Here is a 23,581-nt window from a genome sequence, read left to right on the forward strand (position 1 = left end):
CTCTGCACTCCAGCCTGAGTGACCCAGTGAGACCCTCTCTTAAAAAAAAAAAAAAAGAATGTCGTGCCCTTAGAGAAAATGAGATTCTGAGCCAGTTAATGATTTGTCTCCAGGAAACCCAAAATTAAACATGAGAGAAACCCAAAGTTTCTTCCAAAATTACATTTATTTTTCTCAATTCAGAAAAGTCTCAACGCCACAATTTATCTGTTTAATGTTTTCATTTACATTTGGCTTTATCCCAAAAAGGGTTTAACAGTGTCACCAAGTTACCAGGTCTCTGTTTCATCGTATTTACACAAGATGAAGGAAACTCAATCTGTTCGTATTTGCCCCAGGTAACAGGTTCTATGTAGTGACAGGCATTTCACTATTTGACTTAGTGTTTGCCAAAATGAAGTAAGGGGAATTGGGTCCAGAGCTGAGGACAGATCCATTTGGAATGAAAGCATAATAACCTTGAAGTTATTCCAGTGACAAAAAATGATCAGTGAAAGATTTTCTAAGAGCAAGCAGGAATGAGGAGGCTGGCCCTCTGGCCAGCATGAGATGGGGTCTTAGGAACAGTCTGTCATTCAGTAACCTCCTAACAAACACTCGGGCAAGCCACTTCCCCTCTCTGAGAATCAGTTTCCTCTTCTGTACATAAGGGGAGAGGGTCAGACAACCATCTTAGATATGGGAACTTAAGGGGACTTCATGGCCCTGCGGGAAAAAAGCTCAAATGTGTTTTTTTGCATTGGGCCTGCGTGGGACGTGTTTCGGGAGTGAGGGGAGGCCTTGGAAGGGAACTGCTATTGCTAATGATGTTTAAGAGATGACTTCGTGTGGGAACCACCACTCAACCCTTGCTTGTCTGCACAATCTGTTTCCAGCCTCAGCCCCTCAGCACAAGGGAGGGAGACCAAGGGGTGGTTTTTATGGTGTCTAGCCTGGAACTCTCTGTCAGTAAAAGCTGGAAGGGGCCAAAGGTATCTGCTCAGTGTTCCCCCTTGCACAGCCCTCACTGCCCCGAGCACCTCATGCTTACTTGACAAGCTGCAGTCTGGAGTATCAGACCAGCCTGTGTCCCATCCCTGAGGAAGTACACGGCCGCTTCAATCCCCACTGGGGGCACCATTTTAAGTAAGTCCACTCAGAAAGAAAGAAACACACAGAGAGTATCAGACAAACACAAATTCTTTTGGTTTTAATCTTTACTTCCAATCCCAAACAATCTTGTTTCTTTTCATTACAAAAGTACTAAACAAACACGGACAGGAGAGGAAACTGACATTTGCAAACGATGTACCTTCAACAGGCATCTCAACAGCCCCATCACCAACACCTGTGTGCAAGGCATAGCCATCACGCAGAAAAGTCTCAGGACTCAGAACTACACCATAAATGCAGGATCTTTTTATTTCATATAAAAATGATCAATGTGAAAAAAGCCAAACTGTATGCTGGTTTTACACACTCCGACCCTTCCTGACAGTCTTCTTGTCTGGCCAGGCTGGGGGCCCAGCACTCCTGGAAGGGAGAGACAGCCCAGCATCTCAGTATTTCATTGGGACAACAAGCTGGATGTGGCAGGGAAAGCTGAGAGCGCCAAGGTCCCCTTGCTTTATCCCAAGCTCGGAGGGACGCAGCCTGGCATGGCTCTGGCCTAGCAGCCAGGTGACATGGCCAGACACCTTCCTGTACAGGCATTGTGGGCTCCTGGCCCAGGCTCACTAGAAGGTCTTCTCTGTGGTGCCTACCTAGGGAGCTGTGATCAAGCCGAGCAGCCGTGCAAGGCGTTTCAGTCTGGCCTTTTCATCAGATTCCCCCCTCCAGCCCCTCGGAGAAGGAAACATCAGTCCACAGTGCCATTGTAGGATTTGTTGAACTTGCTGAAGGTGAAGTCCACAGTGTGCGTGGAGATAGGCTTTCTGTACAATGGATTTGAAGCCTACAGAACACGGCGGGGAAGAGGATGAGGACACATGTTAGCTCACACACTCAAACCGACAGACGCAGGCCCTAGGATCCCTTCCCAGGTCAGCCCCCCGCGACAGCAGCAGGCAGAGCACTCAGGAGGAGACGGCCGTGGGCTCTAGGACAGCTCTGTGTTCCCCAGGAAAGCCATTGCCTTCTCTAAGCTTTCACTATCCACCTCTGGAAGGAGGAGTTGGGTCAGAAGGTCTCTGAAGTCCCTTCCAGCTTTAACAGAAACCAAGCCCAGGTTCAGCAGAAACTGACTCTGCGCTCAGTCCTTTGGGCATTTGCAGTCTGCCTGGGGTGACCAGACTGCAGGTGTGAGTGTTGTAATGGACCATAAGAATCTGAGCTTTCCTGTTGGTCTGTGCTCTCTCTGAGACTGGTCAGACTCTTCCTGAGGCACGCCCAGCGCCTCTGCCCCCATGACCTTCCTGACCTGGGTCTGGAACAGGGATCCGTGCAGGTCACTCTGCACTGGGGCTGTGCAATTCTCTCTGTCCAGAACTGGGCACAGCGTTTCTGGTGTTGATTCTTTTGTTTTTAATGCCAAAGACATTAGTGAGCCTCTATTGCTAACATACCACTGAACTCAACCACGCCTCTGAGCTTGAAGTCTCCTCTGCTTCCCATTTCCCACGTGCTTACCATTTCGTAGCGGGCCCTGGATCGCTCGCTCTGGAACTTTGCAAACTCCCTCCGGTCGTGGATGGTGACAAGCAGCTTCCAGATAGCCAGGAGTGCAAGCCCAACAAGGAGGATGCTACCGACCACAGCCAGGAGGATGGTCATGGCGTTGGGGGTGTTTCCACACTCTGGGGGGACCAGAAGCATGGTAAGCAAAGCCACTAGCATCACCATGCCCCTCTCACGCAACTGCAGGCATTTCTGAGATGAAAGTTGCACCCCTTCCAAAGGCCTTCTCCTCGGCTCTCCCTTAGATCCTCAGGAAGGTTTCCCCAATGTACAAAAAATGAAAGATTCAAAAGGGACAGTGACTGTTCTAAAGTCACACAGCAAGTGTGGCAAAGTCTAGATGAGAGCCCTGGGGCAGGGCTGCCTTTCCCCTCATGGGCAGCACCCACACCCCGCCTGGCCCAGTCTCCATTGCGGGATGCTGGACCCGCTCAGCTTTCATGTACATGGTTTCAGGAGCAGACTGGGCAGGCAGGAGGTACCATGAAGCCACTTCCACAAGGTCTGGGCTGGGGGGCCAACATTTGTAAGCCTTTAGTGTGGTGTCCCTTGGAGTAAATGTGCTTGTTTTCAAAGAACCTCAGACACAGCATTGGAAACAAAGCCTCATTCTTACAGGCGTGCATCCTAGGCTGGTACCACACTTCTCTCTGCCTCTGGCCTCAGGAAGGCACATTATGTGGTTGGGCTCAATTTGGAAAAATAGTTTGCAGTGCTGTCGATTGAAGAGAGCAAATCTTTTTCTGCTCCACCGCTGCCTCCCCACCCCCAAGAAGAATGTAAGGGGTGATATCAGATATTCCAGTTACTCCAAGGCAAGGGCTATTGGTCCCTGGGTCCAAGCAGAGGCAGAATGTTGGTATTTGGATTAAAGCTTGACCTCTTCAGTGGTTCTGGGAGCTGAGCATGGGAGCAGCAGGAATGTTGAACCCAGTGCTCCGTTGTCCTTGGAATCCATGCTGGGAAGCAGCAGTGGCCCCGCCCAGGCTGTGTGTGGAGCTGGATGCTCCCTGACTTGAGTGATACCCTGCCCAGCCCTGGTGGTCTAGATGCCCTGCACCCTCCCTGCAGAACACAGCAGCTCCTTGCTGCCTTTGGCTGTGCAGGGTAGGTATGTTCTGTGGTTACTTTCACCTCTGTGCTCCTCCAAGATGAGACCCTCCCCAGGGACAGGGCCCTATCCTTCTATAACTCCCATTGCCCTGACTCACGCTCCCACTAGCGCTTGCCCCAAGAATGGGCCCCCAGCTGCACATTCATCTTTCTTCTAAACTCTAGGAGTGGAGCAGCAGTGACCTCAGATCTGGTCTTCATGAGAAATTGTACTGGTTAGGTGCAGTGGCTCAAACTTGTAATCCTAGCACTTTGTGAGGCCAAGACAGGTGGATGGCTTGAGCCCAGGAGTTCGAGACCAGCCTGGGCAACATGGTGAAAACCTGTCTCTACCAAAAAAAATACAAAAATTAGCCCGGTGTGGTGGTGCATGCCTGTAGTGCCAACTGCTCGGGAGGCTGAAGCGGGAGGATCACCTGAACCCGAGGAGGTCAAGGCTGCAGTGAGCTGTGATGGCACCACTGCACTCTAGCCTGGATGACACAGTGACAGCCTGTGTCAAAAAAAAAAAAAAAAAAGAAAAAGAAGAAATTGTATCCCTCCACTCCCTGCAGTTTCAAAAGGCCGATGAGGACAGAAAGGGCAGTGGTCCCAGAGCAGAGAATGGCATCAGAAATCAGAACTGAGGGCTGGCTGAGTGGGCCGAGCCCTTGCAGCCCTCACCTACCTGGCTCCCTGAGGACGGTCAGGTTGGACTTCCCACTGGGGAGCTCCACATAGGTGAACATCATGACGCAGTCCTTGGCGGTTTTGTAGAAACAAAGCACAGCCTCCTGGTCATCTTTCACTGGAAGAAAACCAAGCGGGAATGGCCTGAGTCTCTCTGAGCAGCCCACAGCCACTGATGGTCGGGGCAGGGAGCCGAGCGCCTTGAAAAAGAAAAGGGCATGGGGGGTGTGGGCAGAAAATCTTAAGGGGAGGCTGGGCCTTTGAAGATGAGTTCAGGTTTCTCACACCAAGAATGCAGGCCCAGGGCTGAATTTAGATGGCTCTGGGGACACGTGGAACACATTAGAGGATCTCCAAGCTTCTGAAGTGTTAGTCGGGGGTGATGTGAAATAACAGAAGGTTTTAATGGTTTTGGGGTGGGGACGGGTGAAGGGATTGGCCACGGAAATTAAAGGGATAAAGAAAGAAAGAAACCATCCCAGGCCCCTTTGAGGCTTCATATTTGAGAAACAGCCCAGGCCACTTGGGGCTGAGAGCTGGCCACAGAGGCCAAGGGGCAGCAACTCCTTCCTGGGATGCAAAATCAAAAAGAACCACAGGGCAGTGAGGACACTGGGTGAGAGGCTGGTGCCCACCGTGGTGGCCATGCCTGGAGATAAAGTGAGACAGTGTGGAGCTCAGGCTGTCCCCAGCCTGGCCCTGAACGCGGCCCAGCCTCCCTCCATATTAAGAAGCCCCTTCCTCAAGCTGCCTCAGCAACTCCCTGCCCCCTTGCTGCCGTTCCCCAAGGTGGGGGTGTCACAGTCCCCTGTCCAGGCATTATCTACATTCCAAGGCTTCCCTGGGAGAGGGTTAGCAGGCTGTTTTTTGGAGAGAAAGGAACTAGGGGAAGTGCAAAGTGAGGCAAGGGGTGAGGAAATGCAGTGGCAATGGCAATGGGTCCTGGGGAGGAACAGAAGGTGAACACTAGGGCGGTAAATGCTTTCCAGCTCTTGCCTTTTTAACCTTTTCAACCTTGCTGCTAGACGGAGCTGTAACCTGGAAGCAGATGAATTAGTGTGGTTATCAGACATGAAAGCCTGGACTTTCTGTCTCAGCTCCCTTCTGGGCTGGGTGAGTATGAGTGAGCATGTGAGTGTGTGTATGAAAAAAGCCTGGAAGAAAGAAGAAAAAGGGTAAATGATGGATTGGAACATAAGCTTTCTCTGCTGCTCTCTCAGAGGACTGGGTTGGGAAGCAGCTGTGCATGAACGGCTGTCACTGCTATGAACCAAGCGAACCAGTCCTTGGGCCACAGGAAGGCATTGTTTCCTTCTCTGACCATGTGTGCCTAGTTAGGGGCAACCAGCCCAGGTCTGCTGGCAGAACCTGAGGTCGGCCAGGCCCTGAGCTGCAAGATAGAAGCAGGGGCAGGAAGACAGGCATGTGAGGAACCAGACTGTGGTCCACTCCCCACAGTCTCCTAAGGAGATAGACAGCACCTGGCACACAGTAGGCGCTCAACGAATATGTGCTGGATGCATATATAGCTCAAATATTAAGCAGGAGCTGGGCATGGTGGCTCACACCTGTAATGGCAGCACTTTAGGAGGCTGAGGCAGGTGGACTGCTTGACCCCAGGAGTTTGACACCAGCCTGGGCAACATGGTGAAACTCCGTCTCTACAAAAACAAAAATTTGCCAGGCATGGTGGCATGGTGGCACATGCCTGTGGTCCCAGCTACTTGGGAGGCTGAGGAAAGAGGTTTGCCTGAGCCCAGGAGGTCGAGACTTCCAGTGAGCTATGATGGTGCCACTGCACTCCAGCCTGGGTGACAGAGACCCTGTCTCGAGACAAAAAACCCTCAGAAGCCGTGACTGTAGTCAGTCAAAATAGGGAGGTGGGAACAAGGAAGTCTACAAAAGATGTAAGTTAGGACCAAGACAGACAGGCAGCTGGGGGCCAGGAGTTTGCAGAAGCCAGAGGTGAAGATAGAGGGGAAGCCTGCCAGTGAGGGGAGCCTGAGACACAGATTCCCTTTCAAGGTGCATAATTTCCCCCTCACCATTTAAACCATTTTAAAGTGTACAATCAGTCGTTTTACTCAACTCACAACGTTGTGTAACCATTCCCACTAATTCTGAATATTTCCATCACCACAGAAAGAAATCCACACCTGTTAGTAGTCAATGCCAATTTTCCCTTCTCCCTAGCATCAGGACACCACTAATCTACTTTCTGTCTCCATGGCTTTCTCTGTGTTGGACATTTCATATGAACAGAACCGTATAATACATGGCTGCTTTTGCTCCGCACTGTGGTCAGGCCTCACCGTGCCGTAGCGTGTTTCAGTGCTTCACACCTCTTAGTGGCTCAATAGCGTCCACTGTATAGATGGACCACACTTTGTTTTCTTTTCTATTTATCTGTTGATGGACATGTGGTTCATTTCCACCTTTGGCTATAGTGAATAATGCTGCTGTGAACATTTTTGTACATTTTTTTATACGGACATATGGATCTAATCCTCTAGGCTGTATACCTGGGAGTGGAATTGGCACATTGTATGGTGATTCTACGTTTGACTTTTTAGGAAACTGCCAAGCTGCTTTCCAAAGTCCGTACCATTCTACATTCCCATCAGCTGTGGATGATGGTTCCAGCACCGGGTCCTCATGGGGAGCCCACAGTTATGCCCAGGCCTGACTCAAGGCTAAAACTACCCTCCTCCCCAGGAAGGAGAAAAACCGTGACTGCCTGGGTGGTGGCGGCACACTCACCGATGGTGTCCACCCATGTGATCACCTCATCCCTGCATAGGCTGTGGCAGGTCTGGTTGTCAGGTTTCCCAGAGTGGAGCAGCAGGCACTCGACGCAATCTCTTTGGAAAAGAGGAGATAAAGGTGGGTGTCAGATAATGTAGAACAGTCCCACACCTGTCCCTGAGCTCCTGACAGTGCAGGACCTGGGAAGGCTTTCACTTCTTTCCAGCTGCAGATGTTCAGCCTCAGGGAATGTTTCTGCTCTGCCTTTCTTCTTGTTATGGGAGGAAGCCCAAGGGTTCTTGGAGGAGCCTGTGAGAGTTTAGTGGCATGTCTTGTCTACATGTCAAGTTGCAGACCTTTCAAATTCTGACACCAGGAGACAAATCCATCTGCACTCTGGTCCATCTAATGCCTGGTGAGGAGTCTGCTCCAAGCCAGAGGTTTCTGGGTGATAAAACAGTATTCCTGGCCTCCCAGAGATCCTCACACTCCCATGGTCAGAGCTCAATGCCCCAACATTGTCCTAGTTCCCCACATCATGCCCTGGTCATCACCCAGGGCGGGGATCTCAACCCTCCTGCACGTTCAACTCTCCAGGGAGCTTTCAAGAGAAACTCCCAGTACCTGGGCCCAACCACACCTCCGGGGGCTGGGCTTCCTGGGCAATTCTGATGCATGTCGAGGGCTGAGATCCACTGTCCCAGAGAATCTCGGGCTCCAGCCCCTTTCTCCCTCTCAGACAGAGCCCATCTGCCAGGTCCCCCGGGGCCTGCTGCCCACTTACCCACGAATCAGTCTACACTAGGCTCTGGCACAGGCTCTAGGGTGATGGCTCCTCCCAGGGAACCCTTGTTCTTTAACAGGGGCCTCCTCTAGAAAATGGATGAGCAGCCAAAAAGTGACACCTTGAGCCTCTCTGCTCCCACCTCAGGCTAACAGCAGGTGGTGGCTCAGATAGTGGGTGAAAATGCTTAACTACAACGTTCAGTTAAATGGTCATTATACTTTATATCATCAAAACCAAGTTCCACACATTCTTTGTCTGTCTTAGGAGACATCTGGGAGAACAGGATTCCTGAGGTCACAGGGTGGGGAGCTAAGCTCTGGCTGCGGGGCTGTAAAGCTGATGTTCAAGGGGAGAGGTCCCAGGCTCCTCTGGTGGCTGAGGGATGGGGCTATAAGATGGTGAGCTCGAAGCTCCAGGGAGGAGTGGGCTGGGGCATGTTGCTCTCAGGGACTTTGTGATGCAGTGCTGCCTGGTGGCCTTCGAGGAGGGTGAGACACCAGGAGAGGCCCCTAGGAAACCGGGTCAGGACTCAAGAGCCAGGTGTGCCGGGGAGGCCAGCAGAGTGCAGGGGGTGACCTCAGAACCTCAGCTACACGAGGGACAGCCGCCGTGCCCCCACAGGCCTGTGGGGACCAAAGGGGCTGTGTGTCCAGAAAGCTCTCTGGCAAAAATACAGAGGGATGTGCAACTGCAATGTAGTGCCTTTATCATCATCTGTTTCTTAACTCCTCGGGATTAAGAGGCCAGCTACTAAAACATTTCCAGTGCAGAAACTGCGAAGTGGAGGAGCAGAACTGGACGGGAGCTCTGAGACCATTTCACTAAGTCCCCTTTATTTTACGGAGGAGAACTTGAGGTTCTGCAGCCAGATGCCCCACCTCTCAGACTAGGCTTCCTAAGAGGTTCTAACATGCTTAGGAGCTCAACCATCCCTGAAATGGCTACAAAATCCCACTCTCCTGGGACTGACTTTATGGAAATATTCTGAAGTTAGAAACAAGATGGTAACTCTCCCCACAGTCACGGCCCCGGAAGGCGGGCAGCTGAGACCTGGCTGGGGGCCAGGAAGGGGTGGTTCCAGCTTCAGTCATTCATGCTGACCCAGCTGCCCCCGATCCCCCACCCTCCCCCCGCACCAGCCTCCCAGATTAGCACAGGGCTAAGAGGGCTGCTTTCTCTCCCTGCCAGGATTCTCTGTCCCTGCCATCTGATTCTCTGTTGTTAAACCATAGCTCCAGGCTGCTTCCAGGAAACACTCCCTAAGTATCCATGTGGACATATCAGTCTAACTCATATGCCCCATGTACTGGTTGAAACTTGTAATATATTGTAGTCATGTACTAAAATAAGTCTGCCTTTTAAAAAAATTAAGTTGTTTAGAGACACTTTGCTCTTGAGAGCCTGTTAACTGAAATCAGCTGGGGTTGGGTGTGAACTCACCCAAAGTGAAAAGTGTGGTTGGTTAGATCCAGAAAACGAAGACTGGCTGCCCTGAAACTCCCAGAAAAAAAAGGATGCAGGACATTCAAAACCTGGTGCCTCTTAACAAGCAGCAAGTAGAAGAAACAGACTCTGATGTGAGTCACCATCAAAAGGACTTCGTTTAAAAAAAAAAAGTTTCACCTAGGCTGTGAAAGAGACAGAGGGTCAGTGTGGCCCAGAGACAAATAAGAAGGAATAGTGGGCTGGGTGCAATGGCTCACACCTGTAATCCCAACACTTTGGGAGGCTGAGGTGGGAGAATCGCTTGAGTTCAGACGTTTGAGACCAGCCTGGTCAACATAGCAAGACCCTGTCTCTACAAAAAAATAAAAATTAGCCAGGTGTGGTGGTACAAGCCAATAGTCCTAGCTACCTGGGAGGCTGAGGCAGGAGGATCGCTTGAGCCCAGGAGTTCAAGGCTGCAGTGAGCTGTGATGGTGCCATTGCACTCCAGCCTGGGTGATGGGAGTGAGACCCTGTCTCAAAAAAAAAAAGGAATCGTGATATTCCCTTGTGGCATCTCTTTGCTCTCCTTGCTCCCTTCATATTGTGTAATGAATAATAAATTATTAAGTCTATGTCTTCTAAGAAATAAATGCTTTAAACATTTAAAGCTAGAGCTGTTTTCCCCTGGGCTTTTGACTTAAAGCCAATCCTCCATTGCCTGCTGCTCCATAGGAAGGCAAGACTCATTTGATGAGCTCCATGTGTATTGTCCTAGCTTGACCCCAACTCCCCATTAACCTAGTGTGCCCCAAGGACTAGAAGCATAGACTCAAACAGGTTCTGCTGCTGGGAGCTGGAGGTGGGGGCACCTCCCTCGGGTACAAAACGTGGATAATGGCTGACTCTGTGCTGGGATGGCCACAGCTATCTGGGCTCCAGATCCAGGATCCTAACCTTCCCCGGGCTGTTTCTACTTGGATCTGTTTTTTCTCTGCTCTTAGCAGGTCTAAAGCGAATCTGTTTTCCTTCTTCCTTACTCTCCCCCATCTCCTCCAATTAAACACATTAAAACCCAGCCCTGTCTATCTTGTCTCTCCATCTGCAGCCAGCTTTCAATTACCCACGCCTGGGTTATTTATGGCAAATGTCCAACCAGGGGTTCTGCCACCCAGAACGTTTCCGAGCACAGACTGACCAGCAGCCGCTGCAGGCGCAGGGAGCATGAACTCATTTCATTATCAGCCCGAGCCAGACATTTGGAAGGGAAATCTGCCAAGAGAAAATCACAGATGCGTTCCTCAGCCAAAGAGAAGCGACGTTTGTATTATGATTTGTTTCTGATCCTCTGTGTCCCTTCCTCCTTAGCATGGGTAATGATGACACAGCTGTTTCTCCAGCAAACTCCAAGAGCAAATGTCACTCCTGCTTTCCAGGGGCATCATTCTGTAATTCCCTCTAATTTGCACTCTGGTGGAGCATGCGGGGCTGAGCAGGAGGAGGTCAGCACGGCTATGGGAGGCCATGGCCGAGTCAGCGAAGGCTGGGGCCCAGGTCTAGACAATCTCTGCATTCAGCAGGAGCACAGAGCCTGCGTTCTATTATCTGTATAAATGGAGCAGAAAATTCAAAAGCCATTTGCAGTGGTTTCTGGCATGCCTTATCTAGGTCGGGTGCCTTTCTCTCCAATTTACTTTTTTTTTTTTTTTTTGAGACGGAGTCTCACTTTGTTGCCCAGGCTGGGGTGCAGTGGCGCGATCTTGCAATCTCCACCTCCCAGGTTCAAGCCATTCTCCCGCCTCAGCCTCCGGAGCAGCTGAGATTACAGGCACGTGCCACCACACCCCGCTAATTTTTGTATTTTTAGTAGAGACGGGGGTTTCACCATGTTGGCCAGGCTGGTCTCAAACTCCTGACCTCAAGTGATCCACCTGTCTTGGCCTCCCAAAGAGCTGGGATTACAGGTGTGAGCCACCATGCCCGGCCTCTTTCCAATTTACCTTCTGATGATGTTTGTCAGCATTTCCCATAAGGGTTCTGTGAAACAGTGTTTGGGAGGTATCAGGATGGGGGATTTAATTCATTTGAAAAAAGATGCACACTGTATTCTCCTGTGAAAGCACACAATAGTACACTCAAGGCTCTGAGAAGGTGCTATTTTTGGTACCAAAACCAATTTAATTTCATTTAACTCTGTGATTTCGTAATTTCTAAACGTGTTTAGGAACAGAGTAGCAGTTTTGTATTTCTTGTTCTGTTTTTGTTTTCTTACAAAACCCTTATGGAACCAGCATTTGAAAGCCACAGTTTCAGTTACGGTTGGTAAGAATGCGGCTCCCCAGCGAGGCTTGCTGGGTGGGAGATGCAGGAGGTGAGGAGTGGAGGCTAGCCGGCCCTGAGGGCTACCTGGCTGGACCACAGGCCTGGCCTGGGTGAGAAGTAAGGTGGGGCTGTCAGTGGAACCAGTACCTCTTGGTGCTGCATGCATCCGGGCAGGTGGGGCACTTCTCACACATCTCCCCAAAGGCCCCCGGCTCCGTGCATTGGCACTGCCCACAGAGACAGTGCCCACGCTCGCTGCAGATCTGGCCATCTCTGCCCCGGCACGTGCTGATGTCTGTCGAGCAGTTACAGTTGTCCCCGATGTAACCTGCATGGCACTTGCATTCCCCGCAGTGACACTCGCCATGGCCTAAAAGGATACATGTGGCACATCAACACCTGCTCACCTTTACACATGAGCACATAACCATCTGGTGCCCCATATGCCAGGACTGGGATTCAGCAGAGAATGGAACACCCACTCTGCCCTCAGAGTCTATTTGGGGAGATAGACAGAGGGCCTAGAGCCAGCATGAAGGGACAGCAGGGGACCCTGGCAGTGGGTGTGGCTGGGTTGGGTCTAGACTGGTGCTCCAAGTTGGTCCAGAACTTGGCCAAGTTGGGCCACAGGGCCAGGACCCAGGGAAGCTTCCTTCTGCTTCAGTTATGTGAATAATGCCCCCCAAATATGTTCCCACTCCAATCCCCAGAGTATTAATGTTACTTTCTACAGCAAAAGAGCTTTCACAGATGAGATTAAGTTAAGGATTTTGAGATGAGGGATTCTCCTGGATTGTCTCTGTGGGCCCTAAATGTAATCACCAAGGTTCTTCTGAGGGAGCAAGGGAGACTGGACTACAGAGGAAGGTGGCAGTGGGACAACAGAAGCCAGGATGCTGGCTGCTGCTCTGAAGATGGGGAGGATGCCAAGAGCCAAGGAATGCGAGGAATGCAGCTCTGGAGGCTGGAAAGGCCAGGAAGCCGATGCTCCCTGGGAGCCTCGGAGGGAATGCAGCCCTACCGACACCTCCATGTTAGCCCAGTGAAAATGATTTCAGGCTTCTGACCTCCAGAGCTGTAAGAAAATAAATCCGTGTTGCTTTATGTCACTAAATCTGCGGTCATCTGTTACAGCCATAGCAGAAAACACGGTTGTTCTCCCTGAGTCCTAGTTAGAAGCTGAATTCCTGCCCAGGGACCCGAAACCCGGAAATGGATGATTTAGGAGCAGATGCTGAGAACAGCAGCAGCAGCAGCAGCAGCAGCTAACACTCACCAGTGCTTCCTATATGAGCACCTTACATGTAGAAATGGGATGAATCCGCACAGTGACTTATGGGGCAGGCATTATTGTCCTTGTTATATAAGGGGTGAAACCAAGACCCAGAAAGGTGAAGCAATGGTTGATGGTCACACAGCTAGTGGCAGCAGAGCCAGGACTCAAACCCAGAGAGTCTGGCTCCAGAGTCCATGATCTCAGTGCCAAAGTCTACTGCCTCCTATGAGCACAGGCAGCCAGGACTAGAACCTGCAGGGGGATGCCCTGGCCCTTCCTTGCAGGGGGTCCTCTCCATAGCCTGCAAGGGTGGAGAGGCAGGGGCTGCCCCCACTCAGCAGGTGTGAGGGGCAGGAATATCACTCGGCTCAAAGGAATGTGCTTGTGAGAAAGCGAGTGTGAGTGTGTATGAGTGTGTGTTTGAGTGCAAGTGTGTGTGAGGAAGTATTTAAGTGTGTGTGAGTGGGTGCAAGTGTGCATGTGTGTGTGTGTACAAGTGAGTGTATGTGTTGGAGTGCAAGTGTGTGTGAGGGAGGATGTGTGTGTCTATTTGAGTGCGAGCGTCTGTGTGTGTGTGAGGGTGTGTTGGAGTGTGAGTGTTCTGGAGTGTGAGCGTGCTGGACTGTGAAAAGACTAGATAGCACCGTCTTCCAAGGGGACCAAGGGCCTGACAGTGGAGTCTCCATTTTCTACACAATCAGAGGCAGAACGCAGTGCTACAATTGGTATTTTTTAAAAAATCAACTTTGTATTATTTTTTTCCCTAATGCCATTATGTGAAGGCTGATATTAATACAACCAAGAGTTTCATTTGCTGAGCACCACTCATCAACTAGTGGGTGACTGGAGAGGCAGGGTGGGCAGACCCTTCATTTTACTTCCACATCTGAGTCAGTTACCTGGCTTGTTAACTGGATCCCAGCACCTTCCCTGGGACGACCAATGTGTGTGACCCACAATATAATATAGGTTAGAACTCAACTCCAGAAAGCCTCTTCACCCGCCACTTAACTTCCTGCCCCTGCTTCCCCTGGCTCCGTCCACTCTCTGGTGCCCAGAACCTGTAGGTGGCAGGGGGACCATCTGGACAGCCAAGCCTCCCAACCCTCCTGTGCTCAGACAGCCTCTCTGCTTACCCAGGGGTCTCAGAGCCACAGCAAATGCGTGCTGAGCAGGTGCCCTCCCACGTCACAGGCAGCGCTGAAGCAGATGGCAAGCCCTCCAGGAGAGGGAAGGAAAGCCAGACTCGGGCCTGGAGTCCGCTGTGGAATGCAGTCTTAACTGTGTAGATGCGGGCATGTGAGGGGTAAGCCACTGGAAAGGGCAGTGTCTCGCAGCTCAAGGGTTCCATAGCGGAGGCTGGGGCAATGGGCAGCATGAGCTCATCCCTGGAAGGGAGAGGGCGGCCCTGCCCCTCCTCTCCACCAGTCTGCGACCAGCACCACTTTTGAGCCTTGGCAGCAGGAACTCTCCACGGGGAGCCTTCACAGGTGAAATGGATCCAATCCACACAACTCCCTCACCCTCTGGCCTCAGGGACCACACTGGTCAAGAGCCTGGTTTCAATTAAAATGACCCACTGTGAGGGGATTATTCCCCGCCCCCCCAACATTTTGTTAGGAAAACTTCCAAACCTGCAGCAAAGTTGAAAGGATTGTGCAGTGCACATACTTATCCTCCCCACCCAGATCCTACCTTCGCATGTGACATGCTGCTTGACTGCTTATCTATCCACCTGTCTGCCCTTCCATCAACCCGTATTTTTAAAGATACATTACAAAGTGAGTTGCAGACACTGATGCACTCCAAGGGTAGACTTAATACGGCTCTGGCACTCTCTGATGGCTTGTCCATCACACCATCCCCACAACACAAACATATAAAAAGTAAAAGGCATGCTCAGCGCTAAGCAACAAAGATGGCACAGAGGCCAGGCGGGTGTTGTTTTCTTTCCTACTCTAATTGTTGTTGGCTGCACCATAAAATTATCCAAATACAATGTGGCACAATATGCCGAAGGGTCAAAGGTTTGGAGGTAGCCTATTCTTTTGCTGAAGGGCCTGGGCTTGGGGTGAGGCATGTGTGTTAAGGGAACGGGCCTTCCTTGTGAAAAGGCCTGTTCGCTGCAGAGGGGAGCCAGGCAGGGTGCCTGCTGCTCTTCATTTCCCCTGGGATGGCTGGGGGGCGGGGAAGCCTAGCTGCTTTAAGTATGTCTGATACCTTGCAGGCCTGAGAGTTCCACAGCCTAGCCCAAGGTCAGGGCGGTTGAGTGTGCCCCCGACCTAGGGTATAAGAAGAGGAGTTAGGAGTCAAGGGTAGGAGAGGGTGAGAGCTGGTGGCTCACCAGAGGTCACCACCGTTCCTTGGAGAGGGACAAGACCCAAGGCCAGAGCTGCTGGCCATTCCTAAAAGCTTCCTACCACCCTTGAGCCCAGCCAGAAGCTGCCAGGAAAGCAGTGGTGTGTGGAGCCCAGCCCGTTTCTGGGGTTGTGGGAGCCGCGGAGGGGCTGTGGGACATCAGAAAACCTTCATCTACATGGCTTTTTGGCCTCCAATATTTGATGACTCCAAAGCAAAGCCCTAGCCAGCCAAACCAGAAAATAAGCCCCAGGCTTCACACTTGATGAAATCACTGAAGCCACCAGAATGCTTGTCCTCTGTGACTCTGATAATAGTCCCAGTTGAGTTTACCTTGGGTAGTTCCCTGCCTTTCAGAGACAGCCTAAAGCAGTGATAGCAGACGCTGCACATCTCCTTCTCCACACTTGTGGCAGGCATCGCTGTCTCCTCATAGGAGTCTTCTCCAAGGGGCCTGGGCTTGCCCTCAGAATCCTCAATGCAGTCCTCCAAGTAGGTTCTACCAAGTGGTGGGAGCTGGCACACAAGTCACAACTACCGGGCCACCTTGGTTGAAACCAAGACTTCCAAGACTCCTTTAGAAAGCGTGACCCACACAGACAGTCAAAAGCTACACAGGCCTGGTCACATTTTATCCCAATCCAAATGTCTCAGCTCCCGCAGTTGAGCCTCGACCTGCCTTTCCCTCAGCCTGCGTGCTCAGAGATTGCCGGCATCTTCTGGTCAGCCCCAGACCCTCCTACTGCCCTAGGAGGAACACATGTCATCAAAAGGATCAGCGTCATTTGGCCCTGTCCCAAGGATCAATAACCTATCAATCACCATCATGGGGATTGGGAACAACATCCTGGCTGACAGTGCTCAGAGGACCTAAGTCAGGACTCTTCATCAAAACAAAGCTAACATCTAATGCTACCTTGGCAAAGTGAGTTGAATTTAATAGTGCCTGCGGAAAAAATATTTTCATTACACGTAGATAGGGATATTGAAGGACATGTGAAATCCCTGTGCAAGCTGTGAACTGCTACACATGCAAGTTATTATTAGTACCTTTGTTACAATGATTGATAGCCAAATGGACAGGAAGTTGTAAATGTGTCTATTTATACAGATTTTCAGCTTTATAGAATTCAACAGCTTTCCATCAGCAAAAGTGCTTGTGTGGGCTATGGGCCAAGACACAGCTTTTTGCCTCCTCTTATAAAATTGAATCCTGGCTATTCAGAGGAAGGGGCAGGCTGGGAGGCAGAAGGGGAGCCAGTGGCCCTGTCAGCCCAGGAAGACGTGAGAGGAAGCCCCAGCATCGACGCTCTGTGGAGGTCAAGGCAGGCAAATCCTAAAGCAGCTACCAGGCTGCACCACAAAGCAGTGAGGACAGAATCCAGCCTGCAGGGGGTAAGGAGGTGGTGACAGTGAGCGTAGGGAACTCCCACAGGTAACCTAGTTGTGTGGGGACAGGTGGAGATGGGGGACAAGGAAGATGGGGGATTTTGCAGATGGGATACATTTGAGCATTCTTCAGATTAAAGAGAACCATTCAGAAGAAAGTCGTGCAGGATGGGGAAATGAAGGAATCAAGGGAATGGCAAACTCTGAAGAGATCACAGTAGAGATGGAGTGGGAGGAAGGAGAGGCTGGGCTGAGGGCGAGGGTGTGGCCATGGGGAGATGCTGAAGCCTTAAGTTCCAACAGCAGAGGAGTTCAGGGAAACAGGGTGACCAGCTGTGTGACAAGCTGAGGGTGTGGGCTGGAGCTCAGTTCAGATCCCTGGGTCACCTTGGGCAGGTCCCTAAACTTCTCTGATGATCCGTTCCCTCCTGTGTTGACGAGGATAATGCCTCCCTTGCAGGAATGCTGTCAGAAACATCAGTGCTCTTCCAAGTGATCTCTGACACATGGGGCATCAGGACACGGGAGCTGGCATTGCCATGGGTGCCACTGGAGTTGACACTCTAGGAACTCGGAGACCCACATGTAGTACAGCTTGTCCACAGGGAAAGGCAAGGCACCCAGTACAGCAGAACTCGGGGCAGAGGGCGAGAGTGTGAGGCAGGATCAAGGTCTTTGGGGAATGTAGGGGGTAACCAGGAGGTATGTGACAGGAAAAGTGGAGGGATGGGACAATCTCAAAAGAGGGAGCAAAGGGGATGGAAGGCAATGAACCAAAGGCAGTACTGGGGGGCGAGAAACGTGTGACCTGGGTGTGGGAGGCCTCCCACCACCAGCCTCCCCAACCTCCCCCTACCCTGTGGTCTCAGGCACCAACAGACCCAGGAGAAGGAGCAAGTGGGAAGTTGTGCATAAGGCTGAGGATGAAGAGGAGCCTGTTCACCATGAAACATGGGCAGTGGAGAACAGAGCTGGGCTATGAAGAACCACCTGGAAAAGGGGGCAGTGGAGTGCGGTGGTTAACACAGGGATTCTGGAATCAGGCTGCCTGGGCCGGCCTCCTGATTCTGCTATTTACCAGCAGTGGCTGCCGTTTCACCCATTTGTATATTTAAATGGGGCCAGTAAAAATGCCTTGCGGGTAGGGTTGTTGTGTGAGTTAGCTCGCTTAACCTCTATAAACCACTTAGAATAGTGTTGGCTTATTAAACATCACTGCCTTATCATGGCGGGGTGTGGGGGGAGCTTGGCGCAGGTCTTTTTGGAGGATGTGCAGGGGTACCCTTTTTGTCAGCTTAAATCACAGACTTCCACAGCTAAAGGGCCTCATGAGGTTACCGAGGCCATGCCCAGTCGGAAGCAAGAACAGCCAGGACTGAGAACACCCAGAGCCTGAGGGAGCTGCTCGGCCAGTCTGAGCCTTGGCGGGGAGGCTCACACCACAGAGGCCCCCTTCTGCCCTGCGTGGGGAGCTCCCTGAGGCATGCCAGAGCAGGGCACAGTGGCCCTCAGCGAGGCCTCTGAGGCAGGGCACAGGGACCCTCAGGGAGGCCTCTGAGGCAGGGCACAGGGACCATGGGGACCCTCAGCAGGGCCTCTGAGGCAGGGCACAGGGACCCTCAACTCTGGCCCAGGAACAAGCCACTGCTCCATTCACCCCCAAACACCACTCTGGGTCTGCAGAGGCCCAAGGCAGCCATGCGTGACCGCAGAGGGCTAGCAGGACCGCAGTGGGGCTGCAGGAAGGAAGGAGCCAGCTTGGGATGGGGCAGAAATGAGGAGGGGTTCTCTTCTTCCCATCCTCACCCAGCTCAGTGTTATAACCAGGCAGACGTCAGGCCCTCAGGGTACAAATCATCTCTCCATAGCTGGCTCAAAAATAGTTTCCACTAGCTCTGGAATGCACTGTGGCTTCCTTGGCTTCCCTCAGCACAGCTCCATCCCCTTCGGGAGTCCATTCTGGCTCACAGAAGGCTGAAGAGGGAGGACTGGGCTCAGTGCCTGAGACAGGAGGGCCGTCCCCTTCTCTCTTCTCACAGCCCTGTCCCCCACCCCCATGCCCACGGTCAGTGTCTCCTGCACATACACTCACTTCCTCTCATCGTCTCATCTCAGTTTCTGCCTTAGTGTCCCCCGCTGTGTTTCCCCACTTTCCTCACATCCCCCAGGGAACCCTCCCCTCTCCCCGGCAGTGTCCCCTCCTCCTCCCTCTTCCCCTCTCCTCCGAAAAGGTGGCCATGTAAACAGGAAGTGGCTCAAAGACATAGAGGGAGTGTGGCTGGAAGCCTTTACACATGGGAGGTAGTTTCCCTATCACCCAAAGTCAGATTTCATGTGTGTTCTAGCCAGCTCTGTGTGAGACTCTGGGCCCAGCTTCTGGAACTCTCCATCAACTGTCGTAGGCAGAGCAGGAAGCCAAGTCAGCAGCTGTGTGCTTCAGTTCGCTGGTGTCTGTGTGGCTGAGGGCCGTGTGACACTGCCGAGCCAGGGCAGCCGGGGATGAGATTACTAAGCGCAGAACGCGCAGTGGCTGGGGAGAGCTCGGTGACAGACCTGCTTGGCGCTCACATGCTGGGCCAACCACAGTCCTCTCTGGAGCACCAGAGCCAGACCCGGGATGGGCTCACTGTGGCCAAACACATACATAAGCTTCCAAAGACTGCGGCCTCTGTCTGGGGCTTTGAAGATTTCCTGGGGGGAAATCCCTCCTAAGAAGCGCTATTCCTGGCTCTGCTGACAAGCAGGTTGGGATTACGTAACAGACCCCTTGTCCTCCCATGCCCTCATGTGTCCCCACCTGACCTGTGCTGCCTGGTGTTCTCAGGGTGTCTCCAAGCCTGGTCCCCACAGCAATGTGCCCATCCCACTATTTTCCCTCTCCCCTCCATGTGCTGGTGTTGATTGTAGAAAAAGTAAAGAACAGAGATTTCTGAAACGCACAGGACGTGTTCCCAACTTCCTCACAAGGGATCTCAGCTTGGGTCCAGGCACCTCAGTAGCAACTAAATAAATCTCCAAGGGCAAGAGAGAAGTTGCTCTTGAAAAGTTTTGTTCTCACCATGGGTTTCCTGCGCTTGTAAACAGCATTACCATGCCTGGGGGAGTCATGGATTGGAGAACTTGCCAACTAAGGGCTGTTTCTTTCACAAAGAAAGTACAGCTCTCCCTTGCTTAAAACCACCCCTAGAACTCAGCTTTGGTGGAATGTCTCCCCTGCTCTCCTAGGTCCTATCCCTGTCCCTCCACTGTGCAACTCCTCAGACCTGCTGGGGAAGTCCTCTCTGAGCGGTGCTGCCATGCAACCTCACCTCCCTACCTGCTGGCTGTGGGCAGCGGTCCAGGTTCCTCACCAGTAAGAGAGGAATAGTGCCTTGTCTATCTTATAGGATCAGGGATATTCTTAGTCAATGTGCAATAGAGAAATGTATGTTGTACTTCAATGTTTACTGCCTTCTGGGAAGTTGTAATTCCACTGAGATAACAAGCCATTAAAATCTCTTAATAATAGTAAAACTTTATGGAATTCTTACAGTAGGCTAGGCATGGTTCTAAGCATTTTACATGGATTATCTCATTCATTAGTCCTCCCAATAATAACCCTATGTTGTGGTACAATTATTACTCTAATTTTTACAGATGTGGAAATGAGGCACAGAGAAGCCAAGTAACTGATCCAAAACCACACAGCAGGTAGGTGGCAGGGCTGGAACTTCACCCATATCGGTTTGACCAGAAGCCCACACTCCTTACCACTATGGGAAGAGAGCATTTCAAGGAGGGCATGGTCAACAGAGTCCACTACAGCCGAGAAGTCAAGTACGATGAGGGCTGAGAGCCCATAGATTTATCAAGACAAGGTCACCGGGGACACGGGAAGACTATTTTAGTGGAGTCACAGGACTGAATCCAAATTAGACTGAGTTAAGGACTGACAGGGAGTCAGTGAAGGAAGGCAGCAAGTGTAGACAACTGTTTTTAGGATGTGGTTGTGGGCTGGGCACGGTGGCTCACGGCTGTAATCCCAGCACTTTGGGAGGCTGAGGCGGGAGGATCACCTGAGGTCAGGAATTTGAGACCAGCCCGACCATCATGGTGAAACCCTGTCTCCACTAAAAATACAAAAATTAGCTGGGTGTGGTGGCACACGCTTGTAATCCCAGCTACTCAGAAGGCTGAGGCAGAAAAATTGCTTGAACCCAGGAGGTGGAGGAGGTTGCAGTGAGCTGAGATTGCGCCATTGCACTCTAGCTTGGGCGACAAGAGTGAAACTCCGTCTCAAAAAAAAGAAAAAAAAAATGTGGTTGTGAATATGGAGGAAAGGGGAGTTCGCAGTGAGTGTGGTGCAGACTGATGATAGGGTTTTTATTTTCTATTATTTTCCCTTTCTTTCTTTTTTTTTTTTTTTTTTAAATATTTTAAGATTAAACAGGCTGGGTATGGTGGCTCATGCCTGTAATCCCAACACTCTGGGAGGCTGAGGTGGGTGGATCACTTGAGGTCAGGAGTTCGAGACAAACCTGGGCAACATGATAAAACCCTGTCTCTACTAAAAATACAAAAATTAGCCGGGCGTGGTGGCAGGCGCCTGTAATTCCAGCTACTCCAGAGGCTGAGACATGATAATTGCTTGAACCAGGGAGGCGGAGGTTGCAATGGGCCAAGATTGCACCACTGCACTCCACCCTGGGCAACAGAGCGAGACTCCGTCTCAAAAAAAAAAAAAAAAAAAAAAGAGAGAGAGAGAGATTAAACAGACCTCAGCATGTTCAAAAGCTGACCAGAAGACTTAGTTAAGAGACGTAGGTATAGAATCACTTGGCACACTGATGGACTTGTTTGTTTGCTGGTCTGCCTCATTTCATTAGCCTACAAACCCACACGCAATCAAAGCCTCTGTTTTATGTTTCTGTGCCCCACACCTAGCATGGTGTCAGGCGTGTAGAAGATGCTCAGAACATGCTGTCGTTTGGTTGTGGTTGACAATATCACCAGGACAAACCTCAAACCCTGGGGGAAGACATCCAATGCTGGACATAAGAAAAGGGACAGAAATATTATTGATACCTGAAGAACTTAAATGTGATTCTTGAGATATTTCAGATTCTTAACAAATGTCCAAGAAACCCAGAGACTTCAGAGTAACATGAGAAAAAGACAATTAAGAATTCTCTTTTCTCTGGAAGAACATGGTTGTGGTCACACTGAAATCGCAGCCTTGCATCTCCCACTGTTCTTGCACATTGTTTGGGTTTCTCCAGCAAAAAGCTCTTTAGAGATACAAACAATGACACATCTTTAGTCTCAGGGACAGCTGCTCCTCTGTCCGCGGCATATTGTTAACAAACCAGCCCCATCAGTCAGCTGATGGTGTTTCCCAACAGGCAATGCCCTGACAAGCCCCTCACCTTTTGTCCTTCATCGGCTGGACTACATGGGGCATTCTGTATCTGAGTAGCAAAATACCACTGCTATAAAAAAAAATAAGGTGATATTGCTTTAAGCCAAGGTTCTCCAAACCTCAACATTAACTTTCTGAGATGATGGTACTGGCTAGAAAGCTAAGACTCCATTGTAAAAAGCAACAGAACTGTCTCAAAGGCTATCTTTGCCTTTCTGGTCTTAGCCACCTGATTTCTCAATGCTGATGCCAGCTGGGTGCAGTGGCTTATGCCTGTAATCCCAGCAGTTTGGGAGGCTGAGGTGGGAGGATCCCTTGAGTTGTAGACCAGCCTGGGCAACACAGTGAGACCCCATCTCTACGAAAAAATTAAAAATTAGCCAGACATGGTGGCACATGCCTGTAGTCCCAGCTACTTGGAAGGCTGAGATGGGAGGATTGCTTGAGCCCAGGAGTTCAAGCCTGCAATGAGCTGTGATTCACACGCCAGTCTAGGAGAGACAGTGAGACCCTATCTCAAACAACGACAACAACAAACAAAATCAATGCCGATGCCCAGCTGCCATGTCACAGGGAGATTAAGGCAGTGGAGGGAAGATGGACAAATCCTGTGTTTTTTAATGAATTCACCTTTCCAGTTTCAAAGAAGTCTAAAACCAGCTGAGTGAAATCAACCATAGTCCTCTTCTAGGACCCTGAGAATGCTGATTCAGAAAGAAAAACAGAAGGCTGTAGCCAAAAGAAACAGAGGTACTTCAGGTCAACACCTTAGGTTTGGCTTAACCTGCCCAATCCACCTGGCAGGCACTTCTGGGGAAATGCCAATCACATCTGGAAAGTGTGAACTCGCCACCCTCTTGGTCACCGCAACAGGATGCGAGGGTTACTATTTTCAAACTGGAAACTGTCATGGTGTTGTGGTTGGTTAACAGTTCCCATATTCCACCCCAGGCTGGCCACTGTTCAGAGACTAGCTGCCTTCTCAAAGGACGGAGGTGGTTTGGAATGTCCCATGTGTAGGCCACACTGAAGCCTGGCTGCTGGGACCCCAGTCAAGCCATGAGACGGCAGGGAAGCAGCTGCTCAGCAGAAGAGCAGCCCCCTAGAGTTAGGGGAGGTAGACGTTGTTTGGGTCAAGACTTTCGGCCCAAAATTTCAGTGGGGAGTGTGGCCCACATGCCAGTCTTCTCAGCTGTAGCCTCCCACAAGGGCAGGGTGAGTGACAGCACACCAATCTCCTGGCACAGTAATAACAACAAGTAAATGAGATCATTCATGTCAAGGGCGTTTTATAAATTAGAAGAGACTAACAAAGGTGCACTTGTGTCCGGGCGCGGTGGCTCACGCCTATAATCCCAGCACTTTGGGAGGCCAAGGTGGGCAGATCACGAGGTCAGGAGTTCGAGACCAGTCTGGCCAACATAGTGAAACCCTGTCTCTACTA

General features: G+C 51.1%; 1 protein-coding gene across 2 annotated transcripts in view; it reads right to left on the reverse strand.

Annotated features, from left to right (window-relative positions):
• Positions 1–1,161: 1,161 nt before the first annotated feature.
• The window catches only part of ITGB5 (integrin subunit beta 5), a 124,301-nt gene continuing 101,881 nt past the window's right edge, over positions 1,162–23,581 (reverse strand). For both annotated transcript variants that reach the window (XM_019023742.4, XM_055383844.2), the window contains exons 11-15: positions 11,864–12,086; positions 7,198–7,298; positions 4,436–4,555; positions 2,608–2,774; positions 1,162–1,933 (exon numbers count right to left, since the gene is read on the reverse strand). In XM_019023742.4, the coding sequence (XP_018879287.2) occupies positions 1,838–1,933; positions 2,608–2,774; positions 4,436–4,555; positions 7,198–7,298; positions 11,864–12,086 (707 nt within the window). In that variant the 3' untranslated portion in view covers positions 1,162–1,837. The remainder of the gene's footprint in view (positions 1,934–2,607; positions 2,775–4,435; positions 4,556–7,197; positions 7,299–11,863; positions 12,087–23,581) is intronic.

This window comes from Gorilla gorilla, chromosome 2 (genome assembly GCF_029281585.2).
Source record: "Gorilla gorilla gorilla isolate KB3781 chromosome 2, NHGRI_mGorGor1-v2.1_pri, whole genome shotgun sequence".
Lineage (NCBI taxonomy): Eukaryota > Metazoa > Chordata > Mammalia > Primates > Hominidae > Gorilla > Gorilla gorilla.